The sequence below is a fragment of the Bufo bufo genome, chromosome 11 (genome assembly GCF_905171765.1).
Source record: "Bufo bufo chromosome 11, aBufBuf1.1, whole genome shotgun sequence".
In the NCBI taxonomy this organism is placed as follows: Eukaryota; Metazoa; Chordata; class Amphibia; order Anura; family Bufonidae; genus Bufo; species Bufo bufo.
The window spans coordinates 69669118-69683197 of NC_053399.1; the positions used below are offsets into that span (position 1 = coordinate 69669118).

The window sequence follows — 14080 nt, forward strand, 5'->3', positions numbered from 1 at the left end:
TTAAATGTTACCATGTTTTAATTGAACACACCATGTAAACATTAACAGTGCAGGTGGAAAAAGTATGTGAACCCTTGGATTTATTAACTGGTTGAACCTCCTTTGGCAGCAATAACTTCAACCAAACGTCTCCTGTAGTTGCAGATCAGACGTGCACAATAGTCAGGAGTAATTCTTGACCATTCCTCTTTACAGAACTGTTTCAGTTCAGTAATATTTTTGGGATGTCTGGTGTGAATCGCTTTCTTGAGGTCATGCAACAGCATCTCAATCAGGTTGAGGTCAGGACTCTGACTGGGCCACTCCAGACGGCGTATTTTCTTCTGTTTAAGCCATTCTGTTGTTGATTTACTTCTATGCTTTGGGTCGTTGTCCTGTTGCAACACCCATCTTCTGTTGAGCTTCAGCTGGTGGACAGGTCACCTTAAGTTCTTCTGCAAAATATCTTGATAAACTTGGGAATTCATTTTTCTTTCGATGATAGAAATCCGTCCAGACCCTGACGCAGCAAAGCAGCCCCAAACCATGATGCCCACACCACCATACTTCACAGTTGGGATGAGGTTTTGATGTTGGTGTTCTGTGCCTCTTTTTCTCCACGCATAGTGTTGTGTGTTTCTTCCAAACAACTCAACTTTGGTTTCATCTGTCCACAGAATATTTTGCCAGTACTGCTGTGGAACATCCAGGTGCTCTTGTGCAAACTGTAAACGTAGAGCAATGTTTTTTTTGGACAGCAGTGGCTTCCTCTGTGGTATCCTCCCATGAAATCCATTCTTGTTTAGTGTTTTACGTATCGTAGATTCGCTAACAGGGATGTTAGCATATGCCAGAGACTTTTGTAAGTCTTTAGCTGACACTCTAGGATTCTTCTTCACCTCATTGAGCAGTCTGCGCTGTGCTCTTGCAGTCATCTTTACAGGACGGCCACTCTTAGGGAGAGTAGCAGCAGTGCTGAACTTTCTCCATTTATAGACAATTTGTGGACTGATGAACAGCAAGGCTTTTGGAGATACTTTTATAACCCTTTCCAGCTTTATGCAAGTCAACAATTCTTAAATCGTAGGTCTGCTGAGAGCTCTTTTGTGCGAGGCATCATTCATATCAGGCAATACTTCTTGTGAAAAGCAAACCCAGAACTGGTGTGTGTTTTTTATAGGGCAGGGCAGCTGTAACCAACACCTCCAATCTCATCTCATTGATTGGACTCCAGTTGGCTGACACTTCACTCCAATTAGCTCTTGGGGATGTCATTAGTCTAGGGGTTCACATACTTTTTCCACCTGCACTGTGAATGTTTACATGGTGTGTTCAATAAAAACATGGTAACAATTAATTCTTTGTGTGTTATTAGTTTAAGCAGACTGTGATTGTCTATTGTTGTGACTTAGATGAAGATCAGATCACATTTTATGACCAATTTGTGCAGAAATCCATATCATTCCAAAGGGTTCACATACTTTTTCTTGCGACTGTATTTATACATAGTAATTAGATCTCCCCTCAGTTGTCTTTTTTCTAAAGGGAATAACCCTAATGTTGATAATTTTTCAGGGTACTGTAGTTGCCCCACCCCATTTCAGTTATTATGCCCCTTTTGATGCAACATATTATCTTATTGGCCTTGGCAGCAGCTGCCTAACACTGGTTTCTACAGCTTAGTTTGCAGTTCACTAAAATTCCTAGGTCCTTTTCCATATCAGTGTTGCCCAGTGTTTTACCAGTTATACTGTCCTCTTCCGTGTCAATTACTTTACATAGTTTAGTGTCATCTGCAAAAATTAAGGGGGGAAATAAGGGTGCTGTCATGTCGGACTCCTGGAAAGCTATTTACTGGTAAGACTAATTTATGTTTTCCAGGACATCCTCCATAACAGCACACATGGAGCATTACCAGATAACTATTTTAGGGAGGGACTACTGCCTTTAAGACTTTACGTCTAAAGGCAAGGTCTGTATAAGAAGAGAGGTCTAATCTATAATGCCTACAAAAAGGTTTGAAAACTAGACCAGGTAGCTGCCCTGCAAATTTGTTCCAACGAAGCGTTAGCTCTTTCTGCCCAAGAAACCGACACTGATCGGGTAGAATGGGCCGTGATCCTGAATGGGGAAGATCTGTTCTGGGAACTACAGTCAGGTCCAAAAATATTGGGACATCGACACAATTCTAACATTTTTGGCTCTATACACAACCACAATGGATTTGAAATGAAACGAACAAGATGTGCTTTAACTGCAGACTGTCAGCTTTAATTTAAATTTTTCTATCCATAGCATCTTTTAACTGCGAGGAATCTTCAAAAGGTCAAGGTTTTTTTTGTATTACTTTTGCAATGGGTACGTCTATTTTTGGGGTCTCTAACCATAGTTTTGTATCTTCAGCATTAAAGGCTAAATGGTTTTTAAATTCACGAGATATATACAGCCTTTTTTCCACTCCGCCCCCCCATTCCTCAAAAATGAGGGACTTTAAATTTTCATTAACAGAAAAGAGAGACTTTCTTCTTGCTTTAAGTCCCCCAAACATTTTGTCCTGAATAGAACGAGGCTAAGCCACCTCTTCAATATTCATTGTTTGACGGACTGTGGAAATAAGAGTGTCTAAATTTTTCTCATAACAGAGAACCTGTTAAGGTGACAAAAAGAACACAGGCATTGGTGGTGGTGGTGGGCTTTTAACCTCTCTGTGCTTCCTGTCCCTTTAGAGGTATAAAGGACATTCTCCATGTGTTCTGTCATGAAGGACGTCCTGGAAAGTGTAATTATAAAATCTGCTTTTGTATTAGGTTTTGTATTAAAGAGGACCTTTCAGCGATTCTTACACTATGAACTAACTATACACTGCGTGCAGAATTATTAGGCAAATGAGTATTTTGACCACATCATCCTCTTTATGCATGTTGTCTTACTCCAAGCTGTATAGGCTCGAAAGCCTACTACCAATTAAGCATATTAGGTGATGTGCATCTCTGTAATGAGAAGGGGTGTGGTCTAATGACATCAACACCCTATATTAGGTGTGCATAATTATTAGGCAACTTCCTTTCCTTTGGCAAAATGGGTCAAAAGAAGGACTTGACAGGCTCAGAAAAGTCAAAAATAGTGAGATATCTTGCAGAGGGATGCAGCACTCTTAAAATTGCAAAGCTTCTGAAGCGTGATCATCGAACAATCAAGCGTTTCATTCAAAATAGTCAACAGGGTCGCAAGAAGCGTGTGGAAAAACCAAGGCGCAAAATAACTGCCCATGAACTGAGAAAAGTCAAGCGTGCAGCTGCCAAGATGCCACTTGCCACCAGTTTGGCCATATTTCAGAGCTGCAACATCACTGGAGTGCCCAAAAGCACAAGGTGTGCAATACTCAGAGACATGGCCAAGGTAAGAAAGGCTGAAAGACGACCACCACTGAACAAGACACACAAGCTGAAACGTCAAGACTGGGCCAAGAAATATCTCAAGACTGATTTTTCTAAGGTTTTATGGACTGATGAAATATGAGTGAGTCTTGATGGGCCAGATGGATGGGCCCGTGGCTGGATTGGTAAAGGGCAGAGAGCTCCAGTCCGACTCAGACGCCAGCAAGGTGGAGGTGGAGTACTGGTTTGGGCTGGTATCATCAAAGATGAGCTTGTGGGGCCTTTTCGGGTTGAGGATGGAGTCAAGCTCAACTCCCAGTCCTACTGCCAGTTTCTGGAAGACACCTTCTTCAAGCAGTGGTACAGGAAGAAGTCTGCATCCTTCAAGAAAAACATGATTTTCATGCAGGACAATGCTCCATCACACGCGTCCAAGTACTCCACAGCGTGGCTGGCAAGAAAGGGTATAAAAGAAGAAAATCTAATGACATGGCCTCCTTGTTCACCTGATCTTAACCCCATTGAGAACCTGTGGTCCATCATCAAATGTGAGATTTACAAGGAGGGAAAACAGTACACCTCTCTGAACAGTGTCTGGGAGGCTGTGGTTGCTGCTGCACGCAATGTTGATGGTGAACAGATCAAAACACTGACAGAATCCATGGATGGCAGGCTTTTGAGTGTCCTTGCAAAGAAAGGTGGCTATATTGGTCACTGATTTTTTTTTGTTTTGTTTTTGAATGTCAGAAATGTATATTTGTGAATGTTGAGATGTTATATTGGTTTCACTGGTAAAAATAAATAATTAAAATGGGTATATATTTGTTTTTTGTTAAGATGCCAAATAATTATGCACAGTAATAGTCACCTGCACACACAGATATCCCCCTAAAATAGGTAAATCTAAAAACAAACTAAAAACTACTTCCAAAAATATTCAGCTTTGATATTAATGAGTTTTTTGGGTTCATTGAGAACATGGTTGTTGTTCAATAATAAAATTAATCCTCAAAAATACAACTTGCCTAATAATTCTGCACTCCCTGTACATATATGTGGAGCGGCACCCGGGGATCTCACTGCACTTACTATTATCCCTGGGCGCCGCTCCGTTCTCCTGCTATGTCCTCCGGTATCTCCGCTCACTAAGTTATAGTAGGCGGAGATTCCAGTCCCTAAGTTATGGTAGGCGGAGTCTGCCCTTGTTCTGCTCTAGCGCTGGCCAATCGCAGCGCAGAGCTCACAGCCTGGGAGGTTATTTTCTCCCAGGCTGTGAGCTCTGCAATGCGATTGGCCAGCGCTACAGAAGAACAAGGGCAGACTCCGCCTACCATAACTTAGGGAACGGAGATACCGGAGGGCATAGCAGGAGAATGGAGCGGCGCCCGGGGATAATAGTAAGTGCAGGGAGATCCCCGGGCGCCGCTCCACATGTCTGTATAGTTAGTTCATAGGGTAAGAATCGGTGAAAGGTCCTCTTTAAGTACACATCAGATAGTGTTACAGTTGTAATTTTCTCTGACTGCTGAATAAACATGCATGCGTCTAACATCTCACTTCTAGCATGCTTGATGAAGAGTGCGCTCAGGCAGTTGTTACAGATATACAATACAAATGTAATATATGCTAACCTCAATAATGATGAAAAAAAAAATCTATTAGAAGGAAAAAGCCACTAAACAAATACAAAAATATAACAAATAAATAAAAAATTAAATAACTAAAAGCAGAATAAAATACAAATAAAATAAAAAAAATGAGCTGAAAAAGGAAAAAACGAATGCATGACAAAATAACTGAGCAGCTCTGTTAAAGGGGTTGTCCGGGTTCAGAGCTGAACCTGGACATACCCATTTTTTCACCCAGGCAGCCCCCCTGATGCTAGCATCGGAGAATCTCATGCTCCAATTCGCTCCCTTGCCCTGCGCTGGATCGCGCAAGGCACTGGCTCTTTTGTTTACAACACACACTGCCGGGCGGAGGCTGCCGCCCAGCAGCGTGTTTGGTGACTTCCCCGGCTCTGATGGGCGGGCTTTAGTGCTGCCCTAGCTGTTTTACTGGCTAGGGCAGCGCTAAAGCCCGGCCATCAGTGCCGGTGACTTCACCGGGCTTCCTGGCAGCCCCATGGAGAGCCCGGTTCGTCACCGAAAAATGCCTTTGCCCTGCTCGATTTAGCATTAACTGCTCCGATGCTCAAGTCAGGGGGGCTGCCTGGGTGAAAATGGAGATATGTCCAGGTTCAGCTCTGAACCCGGACAACCCCTTTAAGAGACATCCAGCGGTTTTTGTAGAAAATACTCTTGACTGCCATTATTGGTGGCAAAAGCTATTTTGCATATTACATGAATAGGTAGTACAGGCCCAGAATAAAATATTTTCACCTCTTTGTTAAATGCTGTGAATTCAATACTCCTTCTCTTTTCTGGGTTCCCAGGTGAGTGACTATTTTGTCTCTTATATCCTTTTAATGTATCATGCTGCAGAAAATTTGTGTTCTAAAAGGAGAAAAGAAAAACAGATAAAACAATTTGAATGAATGTCAACTATAGCATAGGGTATCCTTACCTGACAAGTCGTAGACCCCCCACCCCACTGAAAACCAGGAGCCTACCACAGCAGAAGAAGCAGATCGACTCTCTCAAAGCATGTCATATATGTAGCGCCATGTATAGTGTATACCTGTGTATATGTAGCGCTGTGTATAGTGTATACCTGTGTATATGTAGAGCCATGTATAGTGTATACCTGTGTATATGTAGCGCCATGTATAGTGTATACCTGTGTATATGTAGAGCCATGTATAGTGTATAACTGTGAATATGTAGCGCCATGTATAGTGTATACCTGTGAATATGTAGCGCCATGTATAGTGTATACCTGTGAATATGTAGCGCCATGTATAGTGTATACCTGTGTATATGTAGCGCCATGTATAGTGTATATGTAATGCAATGTGTAGTGTATACCTGTGTATATGTAGCGTCATGTATAGTGTATACCTGTGTATATGTAGAGCCATGTGTAGTGTATACCTGTGAATATGTAGCGCCATGTATAGTGTATACCTGTGAATATGTAGCGCCATGTATAGTGTATACCTGTGAATATGTAGCGCCATGTATAGTGTATACCTGTGAATATGTAGCGCCATGTATAGTGTATACCTGTGAATATGTAGCGCCATGTATAGTGTATACCTGTGAATATGTAGCGCCATGTATAGTGTATACCTGTGAATATGTAGCGCCATGTATAGAGTATACCTGTGAATATGTAGCGCCATGTATAGTGTATAGCTGTGTATATGTAGCGCCATGTATAGTGTATACCTGTGTATATGTAGCACCATGTATAGTGTATACCTGTGTATATGTAGCACCATGTATAGTGTATACCTGTGTATATGTAGCACCATGTATAGTGTATACCTGTGAATATGTAGCGCCATGTATAGTGTATACCTGTGAATATGTAGCGCCATGTATAGTGTATACCTGTGTATATGTAGCGCCATGTATAGTGTATATGTAATGCAATGTGTAGTGTATACCTGTGTATATGTAGCGTCATGTATAGTGTATACCTGTGTATATGTAGAGCCATGTGTAGTGTATACCTGTGAATATGTAGCGCCATGTATAGTGTATACCTGTGAATATGTAGCGCCATGTATAGTGTATATGTAATGCAATGTGTAGTGTATACCTGTGTATATGTAGCGTCATGTATAGTGTATACCTGTGTATATGTAGCGCCATGTATAGTGTATACCTGTGAATATGTAGCGCCATGTATAGTGTATACCTGTGTATATGTAGCGCCATGTATAGTGTATATGTAATGCAATGTGTAGTGTATACCTGTGTATATGTAGCGTCATGTATAGTGTATACCTGTGTATATGTAGAGCCATGTGTAGTGTATACCTGTGAATATGTAGCGCCATGTATAGTGTATACCTGTGAATATGTAGCGCCATGTATAGTGTATACCTGTGAATATGTAGCGCCATGTATAGTGTATACCTGTGAATATGTAGCGCCATGTATAGTGTATACCTGTGAATATGTAGCGCCATGTATAGTGTATACCTGTGAATATGTAGCGCCATGTATAGTGTATACCTGTGAATATGTAGAGCCATGTATAGTGTATAGCTGTGTATATGTAGCGCCATGTATAGTGTATACCTGTGTATATGTAGCGCCATGTATAGTGTATACCTGTGTATATGAAGCACCATGTATAGTGTATACCTGTGTATATGTAGCACCATGTATAGTGTATACCTGTGTATATGTAGCACCATGTATAGTGTATACCTGTGTATATGTAGCACCATGTATAGTGTATACGTGTATATGTAGCGCCATGTATAGTGTATACCTGTGAATATGTAGCGCCATGTATAGTGTATACCTGTGAATATGTAGCGCCATGTATAGTGTATACCTGTGTATATGTAGCGCCATGTATAGTGTATACCTGTGTATATGTAGCGCCATGTATAGTGTATATGTAATGCAATGTGTAGTGTATACCTGTGTATATGTAGCGTCATGTATAGTGTATACCTGTGTATATGTAGAGCCATGTGTAGTGTATACCTGTGAATATGTAGCGCCATGTATAGTGTATACCTGTGAATATGTAGCGCCATGTATAGTGTATACCTGTGAATATGTAGCGCCATGTATAGTGTATACCTGTGAATATGTAGCGCCATGTATAGTGTATACCTGTGAATATGTAGCGCCATGTATAGTGTATACCTGTGAATATGTAGCGCCATGTATAGTGTATACCTGTGAATATGTAGCGCCATGTATAGTGTATACCTGTGAATATGTAGCGCCATGTATAGTGTATAGCTGTGTATATGTAGCGCCATGTATAGTGTATACCTGTGTATATGTAGCGCCATGTATAGTGTATACCTGTGTATATGAAGCACCATGTATAGTGTATACCTGTGTATATGTAGCACCATGTATAGTGTATACCTGTGTATATGTAGCACCATGTATAGTGTATACCTGTGTATATGTAGCACCATGTATAGTGTATACGTGTATATGTAGCGCCATGTATAGTGTATACCTGTGAATATGTAGCGCCATGTATAGTGTATACCTGTGAATATGTAGCGCCATGTATAGTGTATACCTGTGTATATGTAGCGCCATGTATAGTGTATATGTAATGCAATGTGTAGTGTATACCTGTGTATATGTAGCGTCATGTATAGTGTATACCTGTGTATATGTAGAGCCATGTGTAGTGTATACCTGTGAATATGTAGCGCCATGTATAGTGTATACCTGTGTATATGTAGCGCCATGTATAGTGTATATGTAATGCAATGTGTAGTGTATACCTGTGTATATGTAGCGTCATGTATAGTGTATACCTGTGTATATGTAGCGCCATGTATAGTGTATACCTGTGAATATGTAGCGCCATGTATAGTGTATACCTGTGAATATGTAGCGCCATGTATAGTGTATACCTGTGAATATGTAGCGCCATGTATAGTGTATACCTGTGAATATGTAGCGCCATGTATAGTGTATACCTGTGAATATGTAGCGCCATGTATAGTGTATACCTGTGAATATGTAGCGCCATGTATAGTGTATACCTGTGTATATGTAGCACCATGTATAGTGTATACCTGTGTATATGTAGCACCATGTATAGTGTATACCTGTGTATATGTAGCACCATGTATAGTGTATACCTGTGTATATGTAGCACCATGTATAGTGTATACGTGTATATGTAGCACCATGTATAGTGTATACCTGTGTATATGTAGCGCCATGTATAGTGTATATGTAATGCAATGTGTAGTGTATATCTGTGAATATGTAGCGCCATTTATAGTGTATACCTGTGTATATGTAGCACCATGTATAGTGTATAGCTGTGTATATGTAGCGCCATGTATAGTGTATACCTGTGTATATGTAGTGCCATGTATAGTGTATACCTGTGTATATGTAGAGCCATGTATATGTAATGCAATGTGTAGTGTATATCTGTGAATATGTAGCACAGGGATCATGGAAGCTGCAGAGGTGAGACGGAATTTATTATTTGTGTGGTTTTTTTTGCGTTGTATATAGATCTGGTATACAGAACAGTGATACTTTACTTGGTATAGAAATCAAACTCTAAATTCTGAGCTTGTGAAATCCTTAGACAGCATATGTCCGCTATTCACTGAGGTCTGAAAGACGCCTTAGGCTGGGTTTTCATGAATATAGATTTTGGTTATGCTATGTTCACGTCTGTGTTGGAGGGCTCTATTCGAAGCCTCTGTCACAGATTCCATAAAAAAAAAAAAAAACAGGCCAAAACAGCATGCTACTGTGTTCAGTAAGATGTTGGGCTCCCTGACGGAGACCTATTAGGTCAATTTCACAAAAGCATCTTAAAAGTCCATGAAACATTCTCCGTGTGACAACTGTATCTCCCGGACTGCTCTTCTAATGTGAACTTATAGCACCACAATGATTTATGATGCTGTGTGTTCCTGCCTGACCATGGGTGTACTGAACTATATATACACACATGGCAACCATGGCAGGTATATAACCATGGCAGGCCTGATGGGCTTTGCTTGGTTTCCTACTGCCATAGCAGCCATCCATTTACTGGGGCACTACTCAGAATGTGACATTGCAATCTTCATGTCACGTGACACTTGTGCAGCCCCAGCCTTACTCATTTAAATCTCTGCTCTTTCTGGGCTTAGGAGTAATGGAGGAATTCCTATTCAATGATTGAGAGCTATATTTGTACAAATGCATTTGCAGATAGCTGTCAGTCAGTTATAAGACCGCTCTCATGACTAGCTTGGACTTAATGATGGCTATCTCAGTGTCGAGACCCCGAGACCCCATGCGGCTTCTTCATGGCAGGCTCCTATTAACCCATTGTGCAGGAGCGCCATTCACTTGAGTTAGCTGAACGAATTGAAATGCTGAACAGAGGAAATACATAAAAAGAAGCTGTGTTTTAGAAATTAATAGTGGTCCCAGACCCCTACTGATCATAATTTTATGGCCTGTAATTACAATATGACTGAACATTACAACAAATTACAAGTCCCGTTTAACCGGTCCAGCTTTAAATTACAATGCAAAAGAAAGAGCAATGACATAAAACATATTAGAACAAGAATTAAATTAGAAACATGCACAAGAAGAAGATAGACTGAAAGACCCACACCACTAGCAATGTGCAACCACCAGCAGGTTTATGGCAATTTTAGCTACCTGTCCATCATCTTCCAGGTGCATGTACTCCTCATTTTCTTCTTCAGAGGCAGTGAGTTCATCCTCTAGGCCTCTAATTATCTCAGTACTGCCTGGATCCTCCTTAACTCTCTCTTTCTGTGGATCATTACAGATTGGTGTCAGACTGCTTAGACTTTGCTGCAGTATGTCCTCAAAATCCAGTAGAGCGTCATCACTGCCTGCATGCTGAACAAACAATACCAAGGGGCGTAATGTATTTGCACCGAAACTGCTGACAATGCATGTCTTTACAGATTACTACTTGATAATTCCTCATTTAGCACTGAAATTACAATTTTGATATTTGCCGTTTACTCACTTAAGTTGATAGTGATTGTAGGAATCACTGTCCACTTTTAGGGTACTAAAAGTCCCAGGGTCACAATCTGCTCTATGTGCCCTGTAAAGTGTATGAAGGCTAGCTGCTTGACTCTAATGTGTCTTCTGGACTTTACCACTTTTGGAGGAGTCTGGCCTCCTGCTATCACTCTGCCTTCCTGAACTTGACTGACACTACCGCCTTCCAAACACAGATCTCTGAACTGGAGTATTGTCTCTGCCTCCACATGAAAGGGTTGTCCATTTAAAAAAAAAAAAAGTAATGTAAAAAATACATCTCTTGAAAATAAGTGTATCCTATGGGGGCAGTGGACGATTTCACAGATTCCATAGAATACAAGTTAGGTAATTACATCAAAATTCTGACTCCTGGTTGTGGCTAGAAGAGGACATCAGGAGAACTTTTAAATTAATCACTCAGATAAGTTTAAGTTTTGAGAAGTCAAACTTTACATTTTAGGAGGAGTAACATGAAACAAGGCCCCAAAAAAAAAAAAAAAAACACTTTCACTTCACTTCTATGGTAAAATCAATGAGATTTAGATTTAACATGGCTTGCTGAAGTCTACTCTGTCTAACCTCAATTAGTGAGCTCAAATGATCAATACAGCTCACTCAATTTGATACTAATGTGGTGTTCAGAAGAATATCAAATGGTCAAATATGCTGACGAGCTGATGGCTCTTTCAACAAAGAAAGGGTATCAGGGTCCTGAGACCGAAAAACAACACTTCATCGTCATGTTCTCAACCCCCTTCACCCATCAGAGAGCATATTTTCTCTCTAATTGTTACATACAGAGATATTTCATTCCAGAAAAGGAGTGTGAAGCTAAGCGATTGCTCCTCTAATCACCCCTCTACACCTAATTAAGCTGTTTATTAATGTCTCAACCCAGACATTTGCCAACATCTAGCTCACGGTGCCAAATAAGTTGCACCAAAAATACATTTACATTTTACACATCCTGTCAATACCAGATCTAGAGAATAAAATATACAGACTGCTTCTGTAGCAATACCTGTACACGCTGCAGTAATAGTGATAATTATTATCACTAATATATTTCTAACACATGAAATAAAGTTTCATCAGTCAGAAAAGACATTTTCCCGCTCATTTACTGTTGCCATAAACATACATTTTCAATTTCCATGGTTTCTGTTTAAATAACAGTATGTAATACTGGGGCCATTTTTGTGCCCATATTAGGCTACTTTCACACTTGCGGCAGGACGGATCCGACAGGCTGTTCACCCTGTCTGATCTGTCCTTCCGCTATTTCGCTGCTCCGTCCCCATTGACTATAATGGGGACGGGGCGGAGCTCCGGCGCAGCACGGCGAAAGGCCGCTGGACTAAAAGTCCTGCATGTCCGACTTTTTAGTCCGGCGGCCTCTCACCGCGAACTGCGCCGGAGCTCCGCCCCCATTATAGTCAATGGGGACGGAGCGGCGGTACGGCAAAATAGCGGGAGGACAGATCCGACAGGGTGAACAGCCTGTCGGATCCGTCCTGCCGCAAGTGTGAAAGTAGCCTTATAAATGCAACACCTGGTTCAAACCAGCGCTATGGTGCTCAAACTCATTTTCTGATGAGCTACAGGAGGATCATGCGTTGCATCCGTAATAAGAGAGCAATAAAGCACCCATATTATACCTGTTTAAATGTAGCCTTAGTTAATGCATTATAAAAGGTTTAGGAACTTATTATTGTTAATTAGCATTACAGCTTGTATAGGGGGATGGAAAAATATACTATATAATTCCCATTGCTTACATGCTAAAGTTCATTGGTGCATTCCTGAGGATTTTGCATTTTTAACGCATTCCAGACGTGTGGCAAGGAGGAATTCCTGAAAAAAACCTGAATGGCACTGCAGTACCCGAAAATGTCCAAACTATTAAACTAACTACTCTGCACAGTGTATAGCTAAAATAGTGTGCTACTGTGTGAATGCCATAAAGGAAATAAATAATCAAAATGCTAAGAATCAGCATTTTTTGTCACCTCAACCAGAACAAAAAAAAAACGGAATAAGTGATCAAAAAGCCATATGTACCAATAAAAACTACAGCTGAACCCAAAAAAAGTCTTCACACAGCTCTGTAAATTGAAAAATAAAAAAGTTATAGGAGTATGAAAGTATGGCAATACGAAGCAATTTTTGTCAAAAAAATAAATAAAATTTAACCACTTAAGGACCACAGGTTTATACCCCCCTAAAGACCAGGCCCTTTTTTACAAATCGGCACTACACTACTTTCACCGTTTATTGCTCGGTCATGCAACTTACCACCCAAATGAATTTTACCTCCTTTTCTTCTCACTAATAGAGCTTTCATTTGGTGGTATTTCATTGCTGCTGACATTTTTACTTTTTTTGTTATTAATCGAAATTTAACGATTTTTTTGCAAAAAAATGACATTTTTCACTTTCAGTTGTAAAATTTTGCAAAAAAAACTAGATCCATATAGAAATTTTGCTCTAAATTTATAGTTCTACATGTCTTTGATAAAGAAAAAATGTTTGGGTAAAAAAAAAATGGTTTGGGTAAAAGTTATAGCGTTTACAAACTATGGTACAAAAATGTGAATTTCCGCTTTTTGAAGCAGCTCTGACTTTCTGAGCACCTGTCATGTTTCCTGAGGTTCTACAATGCCCAGACAGTACAAACACCCCACAAATGACCCCATTTCGGAAAGTACACACCCTAAGGTATTCGCTGATGGGCATAGTGAGTTCATAGAACTTTTTATTTTTTGTCACAAGTTAGCGGAAAATGATGATTTTTTTTTTGATTTTTTTTTTCCTTACAAAGTCTCATATTCCACTAACTTGTGACAAAAAATAAAAAACTTCTATGAACTCACTATGCCCATCACGAAATACCTTGGGGTCTCTTCTTTCCAAAATGGGGTCACTTGTGGGGTAGTTATACTGCCCTGGCATTCTAGGGGCCCAAATGTGTGGTAAGGAGTTTGAAATCAAATTCTGTAAAAAATGACCTGTGAAATCCGAAAGGTGCTATTTGGAATATGGGCCCCTTTGCCCACCTAGGCTGCAAAAAGTGTCACACAT

At 40.4% G+C, this 14080-nt stretch overlaps 1 protein-coding gene across 6 annotated transcripts in view; it reads right to left on the minus strand.

Annotated features, from left to right (window-relative positions):
• Positions 1-14080, minus strand: part of PLEKHG3 (pleckstrin homology and RhoGEF domain containing G3) — a 156829-nt gene that overhangs the window by 7154 nt on the left and 135595 nt on the right. For 5 of the 6 annotated variants that reach the window (XR_005774707.1, XM_040410901.1, XM_040410898.1 and 2 more), the window contains exons 15-16: positions 10640-10846; positions 5738-5851 (exon numbers count right to left, since the gene is read on the minus strand). Coding sequence is in view for 5 of the 6 variants with exons in the window: in XM_040410901.1 (XP_040266835.1) it covers positions 5738-5851; positions 10640-10846 (321 nt within the window). In the remaining variant the exon portion in view is untranslated. The remainder of the gene's footprint in view (positions 1-5737; positions 5852-10639; positions 10847-14080) is intronic. The other variant, XM_040410899.1, reaches the window with a different exon arrangement.